Below are 12,509 nucleotides of genomic sequence, written 5' to 3' on the forward strand. Positions count from 1 at the left end.
TGCCATGTACAAAGGCAGCTCTATAGGACATTCAGCACAATAAATATCGTCAGTATATACAGTGCATTAATGGGCAGATTTATCAAAGGTCTAATTTTGAATTCATGTGAATTTTTATTTTACTCTAATAAATTTGAATAGACTCAGAACTCGAATGGGAGTTTATTTAAAGGGAAATGGGAAAACATGTTTTTTTGGAAACTCATCAGTTAATAGTGCATAATTCTGCACTGAAATCCATTTTTTCAAAAGAGCGAACAGATTTTGTTATATTCAATTTTGAAATCTGACATTGGGCTAGACATATTGTCAATTTCCCAGCTGCCTCCAGTCATGTGACTTGTGCTCTGATAAACTTCAATCACTCTTTACTGCTGTACTGCAAGTTGGAGTGATATCGGTCCCTCCCTTCCCTCCCCCCAGCAGCCTAACAACAGAACAATGGGAAGGTAACCAGATAGCAGCTCCCTAACACAAGATAATTGCTCCCTGGAAGATCTAAGAACAGCACTAAATAGTAAATGCCAAGTCCCACTGAGACACATTCAGTTACATTAAGTAGGAGAAATAACAGCCTGCCAGAAAGCAATTCCATCCTAAAGTGCAGACACAAGTCACATGACTGGGGCAGCTGGGAAACTGAAAAAATGTCTAGCCCCATATCAGATTTCAAAATTGAATATAAAAAAAATCTGTTTGTTCTTTTGAGAAATGGATTTCAGTGCAGAATTCTGCTGGAGCAGCACTATTAACTGATGCGTTTTGGAAAAAACATGTTTTTCCATGACAGTATCCCTTTAAGAAAAAAATCGAATGTCTAATATTCGATCTAATAGTCTCGACCCGAAGGAAAAAAAAAAACTTGAATGTTAGGAAGGCAATTAACATATTCAAATGGTTCAGAAGACCTCTGCCATTGACTTGGAAATGAACTCTGCAGGTTTTAGGTGGTGAATATTCGAACTATGGTCGAGGTGTGATAAATTTCACAGGGTTTTTTGACATCAAAAAACAATTTGAAATTTAAAATTTACTACTTGGCCCTTGATAAACCTGCCCTTAAGTGCATCAGATTTAATGCAGACTGAACAACATGCATCGACAATATGCAATAATCACATTATCTGTACCAAGGACACCTCTTAAGCTGGCCATAGATGTTGAGATTTTTAAAAGATCCAATCTTCATCGTGAGACCACGATTCATACGAATTGACCATCAACTAAAAAGACCAATTTGCCAGGAAAACAAAGGGGAGCTGCCTGCTTGGCCCTGCAAACATAGATAGATTGCACTGGGACCGACAAAGATTTTTTGACCTGGCTGGTCAATTTCCTGACAGATGTCGGCCGAAAAATCGTAAGATGTACGATCGTTCGAATCCCACTAACCGCACGATAATTTCGAAGGATTGGTCGGACTTCCCTAAAATCGGTAGTTAGTCATTGCGACTATGGGGAGCTTTTCTTTTCTCATGGCCCAATTTTTGAATGTATAGCACCAACTCCAGAACTGTGCAGCAGAGCTCACCTCCAGCAGTACAAGTGGATCATAAGTAACCCTTTAAGAGCCACCTGAGCGGCTCACTGATCCCAGAGCTGCAGCAGGGGGGCCCATGTAATCATACATAGGTGTGAAGGCTGCAGCTGAAAAAAACGGCTACACGGAGCAATAGGAAATGCTTTCAGCACTTACATACCAGTTACCTGGGAATCAACATTCCATCAATATCAATTGAATATAAAAACCAGAAATCACTTGGGAAGGGAAGTCATTAGTCTCTCAACCAGGCAGCTTGTGAAACCTGACACAATGGAAGCATGTTGTGGGCAAGGTATATTTTTATACAAGTAAATCTGCTACTGTTCATTTGACTAATCTCTCAAGTTCATTAACTTGAAAAGGTTTAAAGGAAAACTATACCCCCAAAATGAATACTTAAGCAACAGATAGTTTATATCAAATTGAATGACATATTAAAGAATCTTACCAAACTGGAATATATATTTACATAAATATTGCCCTTTTACATCTCTTGCCTTGAACCACCATTTCATGACTCTATCTGTGCTGCCTCAGAGATCACCTGACCAGAAATACTACAACACTAACTGTAACAGGAAGAAGTGTTGAAGCAAAAGGCAGAACTCTGTCTGTTAATTGGCTCATGTGACCTTACATGTGGTTTGTATGTGTACACAGTGAATCCTACGATCTCAGGGGGCGGCCCTTATTTTTTAAAATGGCAATTTTCTATTTATGATTACCCAATGGCACATACTACTAAAAAAGTATATTATTATGATAATGGTTCATTTACATGAAGCAGGGTTTTACACATGAGCTGTTTTACTCAGTATCTTTTAATAGAGACCTACATTGTTTGGGGGGTATAGTTTTCCTTTAATTTCCATTTTTCTGCATCAGCTCTATTCATGAAACGCGGTGCCCTATAAAGATGATGTTATTTTCCATAGTCAAGCACCCTCTTAACAAATCTTCTCATTAATATGTAAATTTAAAGTCAATCGGTCTTCTCCCTGGCAGCGCTATGAATTGCTAGTGCACTGTATAATCTGCTTTGACTTGCCATCCACTATTTATCATGAAATATGTCAGTTAGAAGAATTATGGAAGAGGCACTACAACTGATAGGGCTGCAATCTACTTAATTGTTCCTTAAATCCTACATTTACATATAAACTGCATCAATTTGGCCCAATAATGATACAAATAAACTTAATTAAAAATCTCTTCTGCAGCTCGAGATGTCTTGTTATGGGACCCTCGGTGAAGAAAGTATTGACTAGACTGCAAAGTCAACTCATCCTAAAAAGATTTTCAATTTGCTAAACAGACACAGCAGAAAGTGAATTAGCACACGGACGCTGTGAAAAGAGACAGAGGAGACAATGGGTTGCTTCTGAGCCATATGTTATTATAATACACAAAAGCCATGAATATCTTGTAAATTATATCCTTATAAACGGCGAGTTCTGATGTCATCAGTTATAAACGGTGAGCTCTGATGTCATTTCTGTCACATGACTCACTTAAATTTGTGTATTATAATAAATAAAGTACCCCCAAAAAGTACCTTGGAGTTCCATGACCTGTATAAAAACACTCATCCTTCGGCCTCGTGTTTTTATATGGTCATGAAACTCCTCGGTAACTTATAATATCCTTATAGTTTACAAGAGGGGGTACTTTATTCACTATATAATCTAAACCTGTAGTCATTTATTTTAGAAACAAGAATGTTATTATTTCCTTGGGATAATGGCACTTTGGGTGGGTTCACCACCGGCATATTTCCACCACAACAGAGAGACAAAAACCGCATCCCGCCAGTGCAGGCCCATTTCAAATGTGCACTTTCTGCTGGTGGAGAAAACACATGCTATGACATTAGCATTAAACTAGGGATGCACCGAATCCAGGATTCGGTTCAGGATTCGGCCTTTTTCAGCAGGATACAGATGAATCCTTCTGCCAGGCTGAACCCAAACCGAATACTAATTTGCATATGCAAATTACAGGTGGGGAGGGAATTTTTTTGTCACAAAACAAGGAAGTAAAAAATGCTTTCCCCTTCCCACCCCTAATTTGCATATGCAAATTAGGATTCGGTTCGGTATTAGGCCGAATCTTTTGCCAAGGATTCGGGGGCCGAAACAAAATAGTGGATTTGGTGTATCCCGAAATTAAACATTAAACAAACCACTTGCCCAGCAGTTTCACATATTGTACCTGCTACATTTGCGCCACAGTAAAAATATAAGGGGTTGTTTACAATGCCCTACTTAGTGTTCACGCGGGTTTTTGCACTTTGCATACTGCATGTGGGGCATTGAGTAAGTTGCCGCAGGCCTCTGTGCTCTTTTTCGGAGAGCAGAAACCTGCAGCCTGCCCCATAGATCAAGTGCTGACGGTATGACTGTTAGTCAGCACGTGATCTAAGGGAGGAGAGAGGCACCTAAGTGACCCACTCCTGCCCCTTGCGTTGGCTTGTTTCAAATGCAAGGAACGGAAGGACAGGAGGCGCAGCTCACATCGGGACCCTGACAGGCTTGAGCTGTGCTTTCTGATGCTGTTCTCTGCACCAGATTTTTTTGCAGAGAGAAACACACCCCTGGGTGCAAGTTGTTATGGCCCTTAGGGGCAGATTTATCAAGGGTCGAATTGAAAATTTGAATTTGAAAATTAACATTTTCTAGTTTTTTTATGGTCAAAACTGTCAAATTCGACTAGGGAGTTATTCAAATTCGATTCAAGTTTTTTATAAAAATTCTAATTGGATTTTCAAGATTTATCATACTGTGGCCCTTTTGGAACTCAAATTTTACAATTCACCACCTTAAACCTGCCGAATTGCTGTATATGTCAGTGGGAGAGGGATCAATTTGGTGATGTTTGCAGCCTTCCTGACATTTGAGTTTTTTTCATAGAAAAAAAAACTCGAATCTAGTTTTTTTTTTCATATACAGTATGTACTTGTTATGTACTTGTTTTGTAATGTCTAGCACTGTCTATGACGTCATACTTGGCGCCAATTTTAAATGGTCTATAAATAGCCACACTAACACATGCACTGTATCCTTGATAAAGGCCCTAATGGGAGCCGAAACATTGGAAATGCATCAAAGAATAAAATAACACTGTTTTATTCACTGAAAAATGGTGTGCGAGTCCTTCTATCTTCCTGTATAAACACCCGAAGTAACTACAAATCTGGTAAGAGTGCATACACACAAAAACTTTATATATATATATATATATATATATATATATATATATATATATATATATATATATATATATAGTCAACTACAAGAGGTCCTCTGCACCCCATTGGGTTGAGTGCAGAGGACCTCTTGTAGTTGACTATATGTATTTTGTGGTCACACCCTCATTGCACCCCCGCCTAATGTTTTTTAAAAAATAGTGGTGAGCACAACTTTCCCTTGTTTGTTATATATATATATATATATATATACACACACATACACACACATATACTGTATATATATATATATATATATATATATATATATATATATATATATATATATACACACACACACACACACACACATATATATATATATATATATATATATATATATATATATATATATATATATATATATATATGTTCTCTGTACTGTATATCACTTTGCTACCAAAACATTTATTGTATTACATGACATACACAGCAAATTTAAATCAGTCACAGGACTACCTATATTTAGACAGAAGCAGCTAATAGATATGCCCAGATGATGATGCCACACTTACCTCTAGCCAAGGGCTGGCAAACTGTGTCCGGGCGTATCTGGTCAGCATGTGGATAATTACAATCTGTCCCCATTCCTCAACATCGACCAGCAAGTTGCACAGTTTCCTATAGTTCTTATGAATTAAATCAATCCTATCAGGACACACTTCTTCAAAGGCCATCACTACGCTCCCAGCAACAAGCTTAAAAAAAACAAAACATAATTCAGTATATTTGATTGACAGCTGAGAATTTAAATGAGTTTACAATAGCTATGAATGCTTTATTAAAAAATAAAAAAATGGATTTCATGTTAAATTTGAAAAGGACTTTTATTATACAGATTTTTTGTGTCTGGGTGACAGGTCCACTTTAGAATATACAGTAACATACCTTATGGAAACAGTAGTATTTTCAGCAGTGACATAAAGTTTATTTATTACAAAATTAGACAGGTGCATACATTTAGGAACCCCAACAGAGATATTACATCAATACTTATTTGAGCCTCCTTTTGCAAATTTAACAGCCTCTAGATGCCTCCTATAGCCTTTGATCAGTGTCTGGATTCTGGATGGCGGTATTTTTGACCATTTGTCCATACAAAATCTCACCAGTTCAGTTCAATTTGATGGCTGCCGCGCATGGACAGTCTGCTTCAAATCATCCCATAGATTTTCAATGATATTCAAGTCAGGGGACTGAATATCCCCCATTCCAGAATATTGTCTTGTTGGAATATCCAACCCCTGCGTAACTTCCACTTTGTGACTGATGCTTGAACATTATCCTGAAGAATTTGTTGATTTTGGGTTTAATTCATCCAACCCTCGACTTTAACAATGGCCCCAGTCCCTGAACTAGCCACACAGCCCCACAGCATGATGGAACCTCCACCAAAGTTTACAGTAGGTAGCGCAAGTGCAGAAAGGGCTTCTTTCTCATCACCCTGCCATACAGATTTTCTTTGTGCAAATTGCGCTGGATTGAAGAACAATGTACAGATCTGCAGCAAGATGTTCTTGCAGGTCTTAGGAGGTGATCTTTGGGTTGTCTGTAACCATTCTCACAATCCTCCGCATATGCCGCTCCGGTATTTTTCTTGGCCTGCCAGACCTGGGTTTTACAGCAACTGTACCTGTGGCCTTCCATTTCCCGATTACATTCCTTACAGTTGAAACGGACAGTTTAAACCTGTGAGATAGCTTTTTGTAGCCTTCCCCTAAACCATGATACTGAACAATCTTTGTTTTCAGATCTTTTGAGAATTGCTTTGAGGATTCCATGCTGTCACTCTTCAGAGGAGAGTCAAACAGAAGCACAACTTGCAATTAGCAACCTTAAATACCTTTTCTCATGACTGGACACACCTGCCTATAAAGTTCAAGGCTTAACACGCTAATCTAACCAATTTGGTGTTGCCAGTAATCAGTATTGAGCAGTTACATTCATTCAAATTAGCAAAATTACAAGGGTACCCAAACTTTTGTAGTTAGTTTTTCACTTTTGATTTATGTACCTTAGTTACCATCAAGTACAAGGTCATGTTTTATTATTACAGAGAAAAGGGAAATCATTTTTAAAATGAGAACAGTTTGCTTAAAGGAGAAGGAAAGGCTAAAATTATGTATGTTTTATCAGAAAGGTCTATATAAATACAACAGTAAACCCTCAAAGTAATGTTGCTCTGAGTCCTCTGTCAAAAGAAACACCACATTTCTTTCCTTCTATTGTGTACACATGGGCTTCTGTATCAGACTTCCTGTTTTCAGCTTAAACCTAAAGGGCAGGGCTTGGGCATGCTAAATTTGCTCCTCTCCCCCTCCCTCCTCCACTCCCAGCTGTAATCTGAGCCCAGAGCTATGAGTAAGAAGGGAAACTCAGGCAGGTAGTGATGTCACACCAATAAAATATGGCAGCTGCTATCCTAAACAAACAGAGAGAGCTTCTAGCGATGTTAACTCAGGTATGGTAAAGCATTCTACAGAATAAATAGTGTTATAGCTTGCACTATTGTGGCTAATCTATTGGCAATATACTGCTTTGTTAGCTTTCCTTCTCCTTTAAAATGGATTTGGGGCATGGATTTTCTGTAATTCAGAGCTTTACAGATAACAGATCCCATAGAGAAAATAAATTAATCTATGAACATAATTCTGTTATGCTAAGGATTTACTAAAGTTATTTTATGGCATAGCATAGCAAGAGTATAACTGCTACTTAAGGAACATCTTAGGGAGGAACTCCACAATGCGTCTGGTGCCGACACGTCGAAATGCGACGAAATGCATGCGACGTGTCAGATATTGTGAAGATAACAGGAAGTGAAGGAGAAATCACAGGTAAGAACTACATTTATCCGACTGATTCAGCACTAACAATGGCAGATTTTTGGGAGCTTTCAATCAAAATTTTCCGTCCAGCCTGATCGATGAGCCGACCGATATCCAAGTCTTCAGCTGGAGAGACCTGCCACCAACTGTTCTAATGCCCCTACCTGAGGCTCACTAAGGATGCTGGGAAATGTATTTGACTTCAGCTGGAGAGATCTGCCAATAACTGTTCTAATGCCCCAACCCAAGCACATTAAGAATACTGGGAAATGTATATGGCTTGAGGAGTCTGGATTGATTGCGTATTCATTTCAGGCGCTACAAATGAACAGTTAAAATGTTACAGGTTTCCTATTTAATTCAGCCCCACTTCTGTGCACTCATTACGTGAAACACGCCAACATGCATTTGCGCTCTTAATCCACAAGGTTATAACATGCTCCCTGCGGAAAGTGAAATCTACATTTGATGAAAACACATAGGATTGCATGTAACTGCCAAATATTTCCCAAATGACACTGCACTGTAATTGAATGAAAACACAATATATTCTAGAAAAATGCTGTTTTACGCTCTTATTAGTATTTTTGGAGCTTTTTCCCCTCTACTACTTTGCCAACATTGGGTTTATTAATATTCACCCAACATTACAATCAAAAGAAAATGGCTTGGAATATATACTCGCTATTATGCTAAGGAAGCCGGGGGTCCTTTGGGCATTGTATGAATTACTAATCAGTATAAGCGTGAAGTTGCATTTATTGACTACAGCTCTGTCCATATACTGATGCCTGCTGCTCCCAGCATGAGAGACAACTTATTCCAGAAAGCAAGGATTTGATTATCCATAAGAACTAAATAAAATACATTGAGCGCTTTAGGATAATTTGCTTTTTCTGTAATGCACAACATGAAATAAAATCTAGCTAAGGGGATAAATCTAGGCAAACAAAACAATGTTCATTATACCTATTTTCCTAGGAAATCAAGCATGCAGGCATGGCAAAAAATGTTATTAATGGTGAGTTTATCCATCTATGCAGGAATCATGGAGACCAGCTTGCCTTCTGGTAGGCTCTGATGGATTCTCAGCCATTTCCATACAATAGTGGCCATTTTGATTTGGTTCTTAGCTGAACACATATTACTAGAAGTCCAAATCAACCCAATGTCGAAACAAGAGAAAGGCCAATGCTGCCTATAAAGGCCCTTCCCTCTCTAATATGCAAGTCAAACTCCCCATCCATTGATTATCGTGAACAAAAGATTTTTAATCTTAGCTAGCTGACTGCTAGCTAGCTAAAGGAGTTAAAGTGGTTGTATGCCTTTAAATGAACTTTTAGTGTGCTGTAGAGAATGCTGTTTGTTTATTATTATTCACAGTTTTCAATTATTTTGCTTTTTTTGCAAAAATATGAACAGAGAAGGGCCTTAATAGAAAGCAAATAATTCTAAAACAATAAAAAAAAATGAAGACCAATTGAAAAGTTGCTAAGAACTGGTCATTGTATAACAAACAAAATGTTAACCACCCTTTTAAGAGATGCAGACTGTAAAAGCAACCAAACGTCACATCCTTGAACTACAAATTTATTACCCACTGCCTATTACATAATGAAGCCCTCTAATGCATTATTAAGGGAGAAATAACCCCCCACACCAATAAGCCGAGCCCCTATGAGCTCCATTGCAAGCTGCTCTTGCTGCAATATGTGTTTGTATAACGTTGTACATGTGCAGTCTCTTTCAGGCTGGAAAAAACAACACAATTCTGTCCCATTATGCATGTTTCTATACAGTTGAGAGATGACATAATTATGACTATGACACTAGATGGCTTAGCACCAAGTTGATTCAGAGACTGGCCCCCATTGCGCTCTTGGAGTCAGAAAGGAATTATTTTTCCCTCAAAGGCAAATTTGAGATTGAGGTTTTTTCACCTGCCTTTAGATCTGCAAGCAGTTAAGCAGGTTTAATTTGGACAAAAAGGTTGAACTCATTGGACATCTACATAAGAGTCCAGCAATCGGAAGGACCCATGTCCAACCTGGACGCCTTGACCCCTAACCCGACCTGCACCCACCACCCAACACATTCCCCTACCCAGAGCAGCTACTCGATTCTATAAATTTAAACTTACCTTCCTACCCAGGACCTGCAAAACTGGAAGTGACTTTAATCCGGCACCAATTCAGCAGGAAAGGGACAAAAAAATGTGCCTACAACACTAGGAATGGTGGGAGGGACCAATGCCGTACATTAGTCGGTTAGCCAAGCAGGTTACTCGTGGACTGCCTGCATGGTCAGGGAATTAGGGCTTTTTGTGCCTGAAACCTGACTGCTTTGAGGGTATTCCAAGGGCGCCCGACCCGGTGCAGGACACTGATTTACATAACTAGGTTACTCTCTAGCTGACAATAAAGCCATCAGATGCTGAAAATTTGCCTCAGCGGACACTTGCATTTCCGTCACCATAAAGGACTGAATTTGCCTGATCAGGAGTGCGTTGGGAGATTAGACAAATTATCTGACTCATAAATATGAGTGACTCAGTTAGGAAACCAAAGCTTATAACCATGGGCACATAATCGTCCTGCATTTCAACCATTGACGTTATTCCCTAGAAGGCAAAATTTACATTTATAAATTTTTATATTGGGTCTTCTACTTCTAGCCATTTCCATGGAAAACTATACCCCCAAAATGAATACTTAAGCAACAAAAGTTTACATCATATTAAGTGGCATATTTTATAATCTTACTAAAACTGGAATATCTATTTAAATAAATATTGCCCTTTTACATATTTTCCCTCGAGCCCCCATTTTGTGTGCTGCCTCAGATCACCTGACCAGAAATACTGCAGTTTTAACTGTAACAGGAAGAAGTGTGGAAGCAAAACACAGAAATTTGTCCATTAATTGGCTCATGTGACCTAACATACAGTTGTGTTCAGAACAACATCACTTACCCGATCAATCACTTTTTGTGGTAGAAATTATATTGCTACATGGCAAACAATTTACTAATAGGTGTAGAAGAGTAATAGAAAACCAACAGACCCAACAGTGTCACTGAATCATTCATTGAGGCTTGTTCCAAATAATAACAGTGTTCAAAATAATAATGGCTTGTTCCAAATAATAGTAGTGTGAGTTCAATTAGTAAGTTCATTCATTCTGTGAAAAAACAGGTATCAATTCCAGCCCTTATTTAAAGGAATAGTTCAATGTGAAAATAAAAACTGCTATTTTTTGGAACAGCCTAATATTCCATTTTCTTCACTTTCTGTAAAGAATTAAAAATAATTTGAACAATTTTACTTCATGTTTTGATTTGGAATAGAATGTGCAGTGTTCCCTATGCATTTGCGCGTATGGAAATAAAAGCTATTATAAGAATTTTGAGCTTTATTCACTTTTTTTAAACACACTGCTATTATTCTGAACCCAACTGTATATGGTTTGAATGTGTGCACAGTGAATCATAGGATCCCAGGGGTGGCCCTTATTTCTTAAAACAGCAATTTTCTATTTAGCATTACCCAATGGCACATACTATTGAAAAAGCATATTATTATGAAAATGGTTTATTTACAGGATGCAGAGTTTTATATATCAGCTGTTTTATTTTTATAGTCACCTACATTGTTGGGGGGGGGGTATTGTTTTAATTGAATTCCCCATGAGCAGAAGCCTACAATTACAACATTACCCTTCTGACTCATTGACTGCCTTGAGTCTATTGTGGCTAATTCTTAGCAATTTATGCAGCATTCAGATTCAGCCAAATCCTTAATGTTCAGCCGAACTGAAACTAAACTAATCTGGAGCTGGGAGTGCTTTAAAACCCTTTTGATTTCCAGCCCAGCGGGTCACTGTCAGAACACTCACAACTGTATTCCTTCACGGTAATCACCTGGATCCTGTAGGCACAATATCTGGGCAGACGATTGTCACTCGAAGACACAGAATGAGTAATAATTGGCTATTAATAATTATATAAATACATATAACAGATAGCAGATCATATAATAATAAAGCAAAAAATATTAGCAACTGCCACTTACTGTAATTAACATTGCACATAAACATTTATTTACTTTTTAAATTCAATGCCGTATACAATATATAGATCTTCTTTCTACATATTCCTCACCTAAAGCTTTAAACATTTATAACATAGAAGACAGAAATATATAAATACATATAACAGATAATAGATCATATAATAATAAAGCAAAAAATATTAGCAACTGCCACTTACTGTACTTAACATTGCACATAAACATGTATTTACTTTTTAAATTCAATGCCGTATTAAATATATAGATCTTCTTTCTACATATTCCTCACCCAAAACTTTAAACATTTATAACATAGAAGACAGAAATATATAAGGAAAAAAAAGACTGTAGGTACCCTCCAAAACGAATACGAATAAGTACTAGCAACAGGTGTCAAGTGCTAGATTATAATGTCAATTTTCATTCCTTTTCCTCACTAAGTGGAAAAACAATTTAGCTGCTCATACGTGCATTTAGGTGTTGACATCTCCTTTTTTGCCTTTATTTCGTTATAATGGAGTGCGCCACTACCTCGTTGTGATGTAATTTACACAACACAAAACCTATTTTGTATTAAAATTTCTCAGCCACTCCACACACTTATGCAAACACATTATAAAATAATTTGGGAACTAAATGTAAAACACGGCAACAGTTTAGAATATTAGCCTGGAAAAGAGAAGGTAAAAAATGGTTTAAAATGCCTAAACATTACTAATAATGATAATAGCGGTGCAGCAAAACTCCGCTCTAACCTTTCCCTGCTCGGGTACAATACTAATATTCAAACTGCTAAGAAACAGATGATCATTCCAGCTTATTAAACGT

At 37.7% G+C, this 12,509-nt stretch overlaps 1 protein-coding gene across 3 annotated transcripts in view; it reads right to left on the bottom strand.

The window, feature by feature from the left end:
* The window catches only part of ap3b2.S (adaptor related protein complex 3 subunit beta 2 S homeolog), a 146,437-nt gene that overhangs the window by 98,324 nt on the left and 35,604 nt on the right, over window positions 1–12,509 (bottom strand). For all 3 annotated transcript variants that reach the window (XR_005965106.1, XM_018244452.2, XM_018244453.2), the window contains exon 7: window positions 5,303–5,485. Coding sequence is in view for 2 of the 3 variants with exons in the window: in XM_018244452.2 (XP_018099941.1) it covers window positions 5,303–5,485 (183 nt within the window). In the remaining variant the exon portion in view is untranslated. The remainder of the gene's footprint in view (window positions 1–5,302; window positions 5,486–12,509) is intronic.

The sequence above is a fragment of the Xenopus laevis genome, chromosome 1S (assembly GCF_017654675.1).
Source record: "Xenopus laevis strain J_2021 chromosome 1S, Xenopus_laevis_v10.1, whole genome shotgun sequence".
NCBI lineage: Eukaryota > Metazoa > Chordata > Amphibia > Anura > Pipidae > Xenopus > Xenopus laevis.